The sequence below is a fragment of the Cydia pomonella genome, chromosome 28 (assembly GCF_033807575.1).
Source record: "Cydia pomonella isolate Wapato2018A chromosome 28, ilCydPomo1, whole genome shotgun sequence".
Classification (NCBI taxonomy): Eukaryota; Metazoa; Arthropoda; class Insecta; order Lepidoptera; family Tortricidae; genus Cydia; species Cydia pomonella.
The window spans coordinates 8,604,434-8,617,565 of NC_084730.1; the positions used below are offsets into that span (position 1 = coordinate 8,604,434).

At 37.9% G+C, this 13,132-nt stretch overlaps 1 protein-coding gene across 1 annotated transcript in view; it reads right to left on the minus strand.

The window, feature by feature from the left end:
• LOC133533117 (putative fatty acyl-CoA reductase CG5065) overlaps positions 1-6,765 on the minus strand; it is a 43,134-nt gene extending 36,369 nt beyond the window's left edge. Inside the window, exons 1-4 of the mRNA XM_061872076.1 lie at positions 6,640-6,765; positions 1,555-1,625; positions 912-1,065; positions 360-476 (exon numbers count right to left, since the gene is read on the minus strand). Of these exons, the coding sequence (XP_061728060.1) occupies positions 360-476; positions 912-1,065; positions 1,555-1,589 (306 nt within the window). The 5' untranslated portion in view covers positions 1,590-1,625; positions 6,640-6,765. The remainder of the gene's footprint in view (positions 1-359; positions 477-911; positions 1,066-1,554; positions 1,626-6,639) is intronic.
• Positions 6,766-13,132: the final 6,367 nt, after the last annotated feature.

A 13,132-nucleotide genomic window follows, 5' to 3' on the forward strand; every position in this document is an offset into this window, starting at 1 on the left:
AAATGATTGTGTATGTTGGAACTTACGGCACGCTGTGCCAAACAAAGATGCTGCTTTTCGGCTTCGTCGAACAGGAATATATTTTATGACACCTCTGGCAATAAATAAGAATGCCTCAGATCACACGTTTGATTGGTAGAGAATACCGTTAGACATGAAGTCCACCATTTGTACATTTCTTGTAGATTGTGCAATAAAAAAAAAACCTGGTTCTTGAGTACCTAGTTCCTTGTACCGCTGCTCGACCGTGAGTCCTTTCTTGGGCCGTAACAGCAGGTTAATGATGACTCCGGGACAGAAGCGTATCAGCTACTCCAGCAGTGACTACATCACAAAACAAACACTGGATACCAATATACCTGGTTCTTGAGTAGTTCTTTGTACCGCTGCTCGACTGTGAGTCCTCTCTTGGGCCGGAGCAGTAGGTAGATGGTGGTGATTCCGGGGCAGGAGCGTAGGAGCTTCTCCAGCAGCGCCTAGATCACGAAACAAAAACAAACACTGAAAACTGTAGGCCCTGTTTTCATGTCCAGACCATCTGATATACGAAAATTATTTCATCTTTTAGAAATTTGCCTTTCACTCTGAATCTACACACTATGAAAATACGATCTAGAACAACATTTCATTTTTTAAGATGGCGGAGGTTTTACGTCAGATTGAGTATTAACATACATACCTACATAGAAAACAGAGCTTTTTATTAACATACATAGGTTCTAGACTATTCTAGACCTTGTCTTATTTTGATTCTGATGATAAGACATTTGCCGAATATATTTTCATAATAATGTGGTCAATGGGACTGGAGAATGAGTCAGTCGCTCCGATGGCATTTAAATGTCTTCATTCATGTATGTAGCTCAGACTTGAAAAGCATATGATCAGGTATAATATTATGGACTACTTACCTTGCCAAGAAAGCCCGTTCCCCCAGTAACCAGTAGCACAGCGCCATCATAAAAGTCAGCGATGCCTTCAGCTTCTCCAGCGCGCAGTTCTGGCAACTCCTGGGCAACGTTCAGGTTGGGCGTGCGCACATCGTTGCCGTTAGCTTCGCTCTTGCTGCAACATAATGTTTTCTCGTAATCTAATTGATACTACAGTTACCGCCTTACCGCTGCAACTTTACAGCAGCGAGAAACGGGCGTTAATCACTTGACAAAATAAAAAGATGGAGGCGAACGTTTCAATCGCGATAGCACATCGATGCAATTTCACAAGGAAACTGACAACGACTCTCCCCATTTCCCGCTGCTGCACCGTTGCTGTTAGCGCAATCCGAATGTAACTTTAAGACCCGAATGCCAGTTTAAGGGTGAGTCACGCTAGACCGGGCCGGGCCCGGGCCGGAGCGTCCGACACTTTCCTATGACGGCTGATCGGTGATCACGTGGTGCTTTCCATAGAAAACGAAGCGCCAGAAGTTTCGGCCCAGTCTAGCGTGAGTCATCCTTTAAGCAAAACCATCCCATTGAATCGTTCTTAAGGAGTTATGACCAAAACTATAAGCTTTTACAAAAAGGTTTTGAATGGTGCGACTAATTCACTCACGTATCGTCCATCTTGATATCTGCGACTGCGGCCATCGCAGGGGGTGATATTTAGCTTCCTCTTAATTAACTCTGCAACAAAGATAAGACAAAGTGAGAAAATCCAGAGGTCGCGGGTACAAATTCTGGCTCGTACCAATGATTGTTGTTACGGAACTTATGTACGGAATATCATTATATGATATGTATACCATTAGCTACGGTGAAGGAAAACATCGTGAGGAAACCCGCATTGGGCCAGCGCCAGCTTGTACTATAGCCCAAGCCCTTTCGTGCTTCAGAGGAGGCCTGGGTCCAGCAGTGGGACGATGGACTGAATAATAAGCTAAAGGTATTGTTTATGATCGTTTGATTGTATTATTATGCTCTTCAGGGTATTGTAGTCTTCCAGCTGCATCACAATAGGAATGTTGACATAATAGGCTCTTACCGAACAAACTACGGAAATTGTTTTTGAGTATCTACATAATAATATGTGCGCAGGTTCTCTAAATCATTGCCGGAAAACATTTTGCCGAATGTCATTTTTCCAACCAATTTTTTTTTAATTAAGCAACTCTATTCGTATTATGGACTAAAATGTTAACGGAATGGTGGCCGCTTTCGGATGAAAGAAGCCCCTGGCGTCAGTTGGCTCGTTGGGTGGACGACATTCGGAAAATTGCGGGACACTTCTGGATGCGATTAGCTCAGGATCAGGACAAGTGGTGTACTGGAATAGAGGCCTGTGCTCAGCAGTGGGCGATAAAAGGCTGATATGATGATGATGATGATTATGTACCAACCTAATAGTTAGCAACTGTATGTTTGGACAACAACTTAAACAGACACTTTTTAAAACGCAATGTTTTAGGTAGCAGAATGACTGTAAGTCTAATAGGGAGCGTACATGAACTGTAGGAGGCAGCACAGGAGCCGTCAGATTTTTGGCGCGAGGCGTAAATGTGATGTTTATTGTTCCGATGTAGCCCACAAGATGGCAGCACCTACTATGCACAAGAAAACACGTGACATGTAAATGTACATGTTTATGTTTCCCAAGCAGGCCACAAGATGGCAGACCCTCCAACGCGCACGGTCCGTATACGAAACATAAAAAGTTTATTTTTGTAATCTAACATTTTTCGATGTTAGATGAATGTTGTTCGATGCAAAAAATTCGGTTCTGGCGCTGTTAAGTCGCAGTTCACCTAACACACTCCTCCTCGCTTCGCTCGTCGTCGCACCTATCTTGTCTCTGTCAAAAGACTGTACGTTATCGTATTTTTTTTGTCAAATGAATGATTTGGCGAAAGAAATGTATTCCAAATGTTGTATGTCATAATAATAATCTACTTAAGAATAATTCCACCAAGTATGTATATTCTTTCTTATTATATACGATATTTCTAACTTCAAAGTGATATTGGTTGCCCGAATCGAGCTGCTTCTGTCAATTATACGACATACAAACGATATCTAAATGAGAACTGTATGTCGTATAATTGACAGAAGCAGCTCGATTCGGGCAACCAATGTCAAACCAGAGCTTATATCGTTATCGTATTGCATTCTTCGAATCGGGCCGGATAACGAATCCGACAATGTGAAAACGACGTAACACATCGCTAAATACGTCCACATTGCTGACATGGACCTAATTTCTGTATAGGATGACCTTTTTATAATTTCATAATTGCCTACAGAATCAATAGACCTAATTTATTTATATGATCTTTTTGTAATTTTATGATTGCCTACAGAATCAATAGACCTAATTTCTTTATATGACCTTTTTATAATTTCATGATTGCCTACAAATAGAAATGAAGCTATTTATGAATGCGTTACGAACTGACGTAAGAGCCGGCTTAATGTTACCTAACGCAATGTTTCGATGTTTGTATAAGTTTACGCACCACTAACCCATTGGCCAATAAATTAGTGCGTACTGTTAGAAACGTGGTGCGGAGAACGCATGTAGTACAAAGTAGTATTTCATTATCAATGAGGTGTATATGAAAATTATTGTTAAGTATTTAACTTAAGAGGAAAAGGGATGGCTGTTTCTCCATACAAACGTTGTCTCCATTTTGGAAAATATTTATACTGACTGTACTTTTCTTACCACAGGCAACTAAGGCAACTAGTGCTCATCGAGACAATTCTAAAAACCCCAAACACTATTAAATTGCGTTGTTTCATCATAGTGTTCCTATGGCCACCTCCTGTCTCCATTATTAGATTAGCTGGATGGTACCACAATAATGCATGGTTATCCTATTTACATATGTATGCAAATTTTCAGCTCAATCAGAAATCGGGAAGTGGGTCAAATTTAGCTTCCGAGATTTGACCCACACTAACTAACAAACTTACATACTACTAACAGGGGAAGTTAAATAAAAGCTTTATTATTAAGTATTCAGTTTTATTTCCCAATAGGGGGAATAATGGGAATATATATATTTATTTTCACCAGAGCAGCTTAGGCTCTCTCGGTATTTCAAAAACTGATGAGAAAGTCTATTTGTTTATTAATTTTTTTTACTTTTAATAACGTCTGGTTGACGTAACTGGTGACCGAAGAGCTGGCGGCTCGCACAACGTATCAGTATTGCGATACAACGAGGAAATGCCGCCAGCATCCTTGGTACAATGCCTCAAGGGCCTATTTTAGATTTAAGCTATTACTTATAGTAATACCTCTGTATACGTTATATCCATTATGTATATTGTCATTGTAAATAAAATTGTTAATGCAAGTATTTTGCTGAACGAATCAATATTAAATATGGTAGTGCATACAAATAGCTAACTACTTACTAACAAATAGTTTCGTATCCCTTAATTTGCCCCACGAATTATAAAACTAATCTTCAAAATAAACCAATACGAAGAAATTTAAGTGAGTTTTACATACAAAAATTTCGCGTTGTGCGAAGAAGCCGCTAGCTCTTCGGTCACCAGTTACGTCAACTATAGACACTTCGCGATTTCTGCAAAAAACTTGTGCACGCTGAGACTCCTAGGGTAATCATCTGTATATATCCATTATTTATTGTATTAGTTATTGTAAATAAATATAGTGTTATGAGAAAGTTACATTTTATCCACATGTATGGCAAAGCAATCAATTGCAAATTTTGAGTTGTTTCCTTACGTTGGCTGCTAGAATAGACTTTTAAATGTGACCGCGGCTGGCAAAACGTCCCACTTTGTCACTTGCCATAAGGACGAGATTTTTTTTTATATTATAGGACATTATTACACAAATTGACTAAGTTAAGCTCAATAAGGCTTGTGTTGTGGGTACTTAGACAACGATACATATAATATATAAATATTAATAAATACTTAAATACATAGAAAACACCCATGACTCAGGAACAAATATCCATGCTCATCACACGAACAAATGCCCTTACCACGATTTGAACCAGGGACCATCAGCTTCGTAGGCAGGATCACTACCCACTAGGCCAAACCTGACAGATTTCATTGTATCTTATACGTAGAACCTGTCAAGGCGTCCTTATGGCAAGCGTCAAACTGGGACATTTTTCTGACTGCAGTCACAAATGATGATTTTGAATGACAAATATTTAATAACATTAATTTTGGATTGATTGTGTTTGATATTTTACAGTTAATGTTTTCCTCACGTTGGAGCGGTGAAAAATTTTGTTTCACTAGGTGGCAAAGTTTGTTTATCCCTCGTGGTTCAATTTTGGAATCTTTCACTTCCAAAATATTAGCACGAGGGGGTAAATAACAACGCAAAACAAAAAAAATATTGTATGTTGGATCGAAAACAAATTTCATACAAAGAGCTCCACTAATAGCATAATTGGAATAGAACCAACCTCAAAATTTCTTGGACAGTCCTGAATTTATTTATGTATATAATTAAAAGGCCCCTTATTCATTGAAAAATTTATTATCTAGAAAAATATAATGTAAGACAACATTAAAGCTAATTAAATTCTAAGTAAAATATTTATATTGGGGTAGATCATGTACAAATGCTGTCTTATACCATATTTGCTAGGTAACGTAGATTTCGAGTAAAACGCGATTTTTTCCAGGATGGTACACATTTTCCAAGACGGCTGCGATTCCTCGACGTCCCCAAATTTTAAATGTTATGGACATAATACCCTAAGAACTATTATTATTATTTAGCTGTTATTTATAAGTATTTTTATTTGATATTGCCTATTGATAACTGATTATTTATTATTATCTGTCACACAAGTCGCGCAGTATGCCGTTCCGCTCATCTCACTGGCTCCACAGAAAACCAGCGCCGTTGACAACGCTTAGTCGTGCCAACTGCAATGCTGAGTGGAGACCATTTCAGCGTCACATCCTTATCTGTTCTGTACTATTCAACCTCCACTGTTTCTTTTTTAATTCTTGTTGTTATTAATGTATTATCTTCTTTGTAATAATTGATGTGTTGTCTGAATAAATATTATTCTATTCTATTCTACATAAAATAAGGGGCCTTTTATTTACATACATACCAAATTTCGGGACTGTCCAAGAGATTTCGAGGTTTGTTCTATTCCGATTGTGCTATAAAAACTTATTGGGAACTTCGATCGCTAACAGTATCCAATTGGGGACGCAAGTTTTTACAACCACATCACCTGTTGTCAATAAAAATAGTTTAAATTTTTTACAGCGACTGTCAATAAGGGACCTTTTATTTGTAAACGACATAATGATACAAAATACCTGGGACCGAATTGACCTACTTATGATTTTTTTTTATGGTAGAGGAGGCAAACGAGCAGACGGATCACCTGATGGTAAGCGATTACCGCCGCCCATGGACACCTGCAACACCAGAGGGGTTGTAAGTGCGATTATGAGTTATGAGTCAATTTATGACTGTCTGTATTTAAATTATAAATTTATATTTATGTGGACTCATTTCTTTGTATGTTTGGTATATTTGTAACTGTTGTTTTTTTATTTTATTTATATGGGGCATCAAAATCTTATATTTTGATTATTGATATTACTGTAATTAATTTAGTAATATTTCAATGTATTTTTGTATGAATGAAAACTTTATTTGAATGCAAAAGTAACTTACCAAGAATAAAGGGAAGCGGATCCAGTTGTTGTCTAGCTGGTCATCGCGTGCGCTGGTCGCGGCGGCCGGGCTTTCACTGCGGGTCACGTAATACCGCGTTTACCTCACGACGTAGAGGTTCGCGGGAAAACGCCGCGTCTAATAGTAGGTGAAATATTTGTAGGTTTTAAGTAAAGCGTTTTTTTTTTGTCTTTAGTGTTGATATTCCAACCTGCCGAAGTAGACCGGGTCCTCGTTACAACCCCAGTACAAAACAAATAAATAAGCTCTATCTATATTATTGTGGTATGCGTGAAATGTAATGAGGATGTCGAAAGTAATTATAGTTAAGTTTGTATCGTAGGCCAAGTTAGACTTGTTTTTTATTTATAAATGATGCCAAGATATGTATATGTAATATTTAAAGAGTTAAGATATAATGTTTATGTCACAAGTTATATGTCGTAGGCCAAGTTGAACGTGTATTTATTTATAAATGATGCCAAGATATATGTATTTGTTTTGAACAACTTAGTAACCAATCTAGGGTGTGTCGTGTCTGGTGTATTGTTGAGTTCCAATAAAATAAATCTACAAAATTAAGTAGTTTTAATCCAAAATATAACAATTATAAAACTTAAAATGAACTTATAAATATAAAATGTTACCCAGGTCTTCACTATGTGGTATGGTGCCTAGAAGACTGGCAGCGTTACCCTTTTTGATGGCAAGTGCTTAGCCTAAGGAACTGCCAGCCCTCTTTTCACCAGAGAAAAAGTGAAAACTATCGAAAGAGTGAAGAGTATCACTGAGCCGTGACCCTTTTGTCCTGCTGCAACGCACACAGTATGTAGGTAGGTACTTTTATTTTATTTTATTGTTTATTAATTATGCCTATTTTGTTGTCTCAATTTTCTTTTGTGCTATTTTTATTTTGTTCCTGTAATAATTTGTATTCTTTATGATGATTTAAACTTTATATTGTGTATATAAAGTTTAATCTTCTATCTATCTATCAGAGGTATCCACAAGGCGCTGCGATATCTCTTTCAACAGAGGTTTCGCTCTGGGCCTCTGTGGTCTCAGAGTTTTGATGCCAAACGGCGCAAATATGTAGCCCTCGCCTAGGACAGCATATTGCGCCGCTTGTTTTATTAGGGCAATTATTAGGGTTGGCACAACTTGACTTCCCTTTGCGTGTATGACCACAGGATAAGATAATGACTTGAATTTTAAACAACCCTAAATAGCTGAAAAGGATAGTACCATACATAAGAAAGGGACAGCATGATTCGTCCCTGAATCGCTGTCTAACTTCGGTTTTGTAGGAAGTTTCTTTTCTGGACGGTAGTACTATGCCTTATTCTCAAACTGACAATCACAATATTATTTCCTAAGAATTTACCACGCGTAGTTTTAAGTGAAATTGTATATTGTGAGATAAATAAATCATATCATATCATATCATATCATATTCTGTGGTTTAACTCGCGTCGTCGCCGTCCGCAACGTGAGCCCGTATGTCTTGTCTCTAGTGATAGTCGAACTGACGTAATTTTAATCAGCGACCGGTGGCGAAAGCGGTCAAGTGCAGCCCTTTGACCCGGCTTCTGACCGCCCCTTTGACCGGGATGGTGAAAGGATCGTAAGCTAATACCAGGAAGACAATCCTCCAGATGGTCCTGAGTAATGTTTAGTATGTAGATATTTACCGTAAAACCACCCAACTATAGTCCAAAGCTCCCAACTATGGTCCACAAATAAACTAAATTTTTCTCGTCCAGGTGTGTATTTTACTATATTTTTAAAATAAAAATAAAATAAAATATTTTTATTTCAGAACCATAAAAATTCCATCAAACATTGTTAGTACCATCGTTATAGCTAGGGGTTAGTAAGTACATTAAAATCAAATCAAATCCAAATATAATAAGAATCAGAATAATAAGAATATTCTTATTATTCTTATTTATTATTTATTTTTGTAGTTCTAAGGCAAAGTATGTTAGAAATGGAAGGTAAAACTAGGAGTAAACCAAAAGGAACATTGGTATAGATACTTAATTTCCTTTTGAACTTGTGGACCATAGTTGCAGTATTGGACTATAGTTGGGTAGTTTTTCGGTAAGTAAGTTTCTTCTTCTACACACAAAACAATAATATATAAATAAACTACGAGTACAATGCTAAATAAACTATCTTATTCTAAAAGACCTCCGTGAGCTGCACCGGGTGCAAAGGTGCCCATCACACTTGCCGCGTTACCGCGCTGGATAGCGATGGCCAACCTCTGCACCAGGTACGAACCCGCACCGCGGTTCTTCTTCTTAGTCGTTTTACTCTTGACATGTCGTGGTCATCTTCGGATGACGTGCTTCACAACACACCGCTATTCTTCTTTGTTGCACACCCTTCCGGACACATTTGGAAAGTTCGTTGAAACATACATTTACCTTAGATCTAGAAGCATTGTGTTCTATTACAAAGTGCGGTCTCGTATTAAGCTCAATGTGCAAAAGATCGACATATAACATTGCCCTCAGGACAATAAATATTATTATAAGCCTAAACACTGTGCGGTTTAAGAGGAATTTCCTCACGCAGACTCTCCGGCTGTGCTCATTCCCTGCCGAGGTTTTCCCTAGGGGCTACAGTATGGGGTTCTTAAAAAAAGGAGCTTACAGAGCGCATGTAACACTTCTGCAGACCTCCATAGGCTACGATGACTGCTTATTACTATTCAGGCGGGCCGTATGCTTATTTGCGAACGACGTGGTATAAAAAAATAGTTGATAGAAATTCATATTTCATACTTAATTCTAAATACTTATTTGCACGCCGCAAAAGTAATCCATTCGCGTGATCAGCTGACCTACTGCCTTACTATTATCAAAACGTCGTAACCGCCTTCAAAATTCCATACAAATCCGTCGTTTCAGTTCAGGAAAGCATGGAAAGCGAATTATTTGACCTGTTGCATCGCTAATACCAAAACGACGTAACCGCCTTCAACCTTCCATACAAAGTTGTCGTTTTAGTTAAGGATAACGTGGAAATCTTATGGCTTAATAGTGCTAAATGGTTAGTAGAGGCAAAACAAACATTGCGAGTGAAAGTGGTCGCGGTTCATCGGTGTAGTGATGTGCCACAGTCGAGAGCTTTTTATATGGGTCGTAGCCAATATAAGAATCGTTTATGAATGGTTACTCGTTAGTAGCCAATAAGATTAATCGATAAACGTACCTACCGTTATTTTAATATAGTACACTAGGTACATTAATAAAAATTCTTAAGAAAAAGCCGCTTCCTTGCAAATGAAATTGCGCTCTCATTTTAAACCGTCAAGCTGAAATAAATAATCAATTTAAATACTTAATCAATATTATAGGACATTATTACATAAATTGATTAAGTCCCACAGTAAGCTCAATAAAGTGTTGAGGGTACTTAGACAAAGATATATATAACATATAAATATTTATAAATACTTAAATAGGAACAAATATCCATGCTCATCATACGAATAAATGCCCTTACCAGGATTTGAACCCGGGACCATCAGCTTCGTAGGCAGGGTCACTACCCACTAGGCCAAACCGATCGTCAATAGGCTTGAATCGGTCAGGACCGAAGAACTAGTGGAACAAATGTGGATCAGTATTAAGCTTAATGGCCTGAAACTTGCGATCGGTACCGCTTACCGCCCCCCGTGGTTAAATATTGATACCTTTATAGACGCATTGACTGAGTCCGTTTGTGCTTTCTCCACATTTGATCATATTGTTCTCATGGGTGATTTTAATATCGATATGAGCTCTACTGACGAAACGAATACTAAAAAAATGGTAAATTTTTTACACAACATGAGCCTCAATCAATATGTTACTAACCCAACTCATTTCACAGATCACTCTGAGACAATATTAGATCTTATTTGCAGCAATTGTAGCGTTTCCAACTTGAAGGTTGATCACATCCCAGACCTTAGCAGCCATGCATTTATCTCTTGCAACTTATGCGTCAGAAAACCCAAGCCGTTGCCTAAGTTGATAGTGTACAGACCTTTGAAAGATATCGCTTTGAATGAATTTAATGCTTTTACTAAATCTTTCAATTGGGTTCGACTTTTAAACGATAATATCAACGACTCCGTCCAAGCTTTTAATGCGTACATACTGTACATCTATGACTCATTTGCTCCAATAAAAAAATGTCTAATTAAAAAACAAGGCTACCCGTGGATAACACCTACGGTTAGGGAAATGATGAGACTGAGAGATGAAGCTCACTCTAAATTTCGCACGTCTAAATTAGATTCCCATAAACTGTATTACAAGCAACTAAAAGGTGTCGTAAATGAGGCTTTGTGGTCTGAAAAAAAGGCATACTTTCAACATAAAATTAATAATACTTCAAAAAATCCTCGACAACTATGGAAAAATATTAAACGTGATATTGTTAGCTTCAATTCAAAAGAGAGTAACCTTCCTCCCAATTTAAATGACCCAAATTCAATAAATGCTCATTTCCTTACTCTCCCAGGAAATGATAGTGTCGCGATCTCTGAACTTACCTTTTATGAATTTAACCGCTTCAGCTCGTCTTCATTCAGCTTAAAGCCGGTGAGCGAAGATACTGTTTCCAAAATTATCATGAAAATTAAGTCAAATGCCCTAGGTGCAGATGGCATATCACGCGACATGATCGTACTGACACTACCACATACCCTAAATATTATTACAGCTTTAGTCAATAAGTCCATCCAAACTGGAGTTTTTCCGGATATGTGGAAGGAAGCTCGAATCAAACCAATCCCTAAAAATAATAACCCGGTTGATTACAAAGATCTCAGACCGATCAGCATTTTACCATTTCTGTCCAAAGTAATCGAAAAAATCGTTTGTCAACAAGTAACAGAGTACCTTAATGCTAACGGGATCTTGCCTGAAAAACAATCCGGGTTTAGAGCAGGTCGTAGTACAGCTACAGCACTTCTAGATGTTGTCGATGACATTTTATCAGAGGCAGATCTTGGAAACGGAACGTTATTGGTTTTACTAGACTTTTCGCGTGCGTTTGATACAATTAATCACAACCTACTTATATCCAAGCTTGCTTACTATGGATTTGACTTCGTTGCGTTGAAATGGTTCTCTAGTTATTTAAAAGACCGTTCTCAAAAGGTTGAACTGTGCAGTGAAAGTGGCACTTGTAGCTGTTCTGTAGCCTCGCCTGTTCCTCGCGGAGTTCCACAAGGCTCAATATTAGGACCAATATTATTCATTCTGTATAGCGCGGATATAATAAAATGTCTAAAGAATTGTAGCTATCACATCTATGCCGACGATCTACAAATATATTTGCCATGTCAACCCAGTAAAACCATATTCGCGGTAGACGCCATTAATCAGGACCTGAACCGTGTAGCTGATTGGTGCTTACGCAATAACCTAGTTTTAAATCCGATAAAATCTAAATTTATGGTTATAGGCACAAATAAACAAAGGCAAAAAATCAACGAGTTTGTACCGCTGTTGAAAATAGGAGATAACAACATTGAACAAGTTACACAAGCGAAAAATCTAGGAGTGATCATGGACGAAAACTTAAGATTCCATAATCATGTTTGTGATGTTGCTAGAAACTGTTTCTATAGGCTTAAGATTCTATATCAAGTTCGGAATTACTTATCCATAGAGCTCAGAATTACTCTATGCGAATCACTGATACTATCAAAACTTAATTATGCTGACACAGTTGTAGGTTCCTGCCTCTTATCTCACACAAAGAAAGTGATTCAGCGAGTCCAAAATGCCTGTGCACGTTATTGTTTTATAATTCCACCAAGAACTCACGTAACTCCCTATCTTAACAGAAGCGATCTAATGAACATGGAATCTAGGCGCTCTCTCCACTTTGCTTGCCTACTGTTCGGGATCGTGAAGTTTCAAGCACCTCGTTACCTGCATGAGAAGCTCCGGTTTTTGCAGCGCCAGAGATTATCTACTCTTCTCATGTGTCCCAAACACAAAACTGCAGCATTTCGTGGCAGTTTTAAGTACACCGCCACAAAATGCTGGAACAACCTACCACCACCTTTTAAGCAACTAACTTCTTTGCAGTCTTTTAAAATAAAAGTAAAAAGTTACCTTCTCTCTAAGCAAAAACTATTGTCAGAGTGATTGAGTGAAGCCATTACAAATCTTAAGTACTGTAACTAATTATTTATATTATTATTTTGGGTACATATATATATATATTTTCTGGACCATGATAGTCATGCTAACATATGATGTCAACTGCTTCATTGCCGCTTTGTTTTTTACCGTCGTAATTATTATAGTTATCTCAGTAACTTAACTGTAGTTGGTAGCTGCGCGCAACTACGCTCCCTACAGGTGTCCACGGAAGACCAGCGTCAGCGTACTACTTCAGTAGGACCTGGCATTATGCTGAGTGTTCACCTTTTTCAGTATAATTATATACAGTGTACAAGTTAGTTATAAGTCATTTT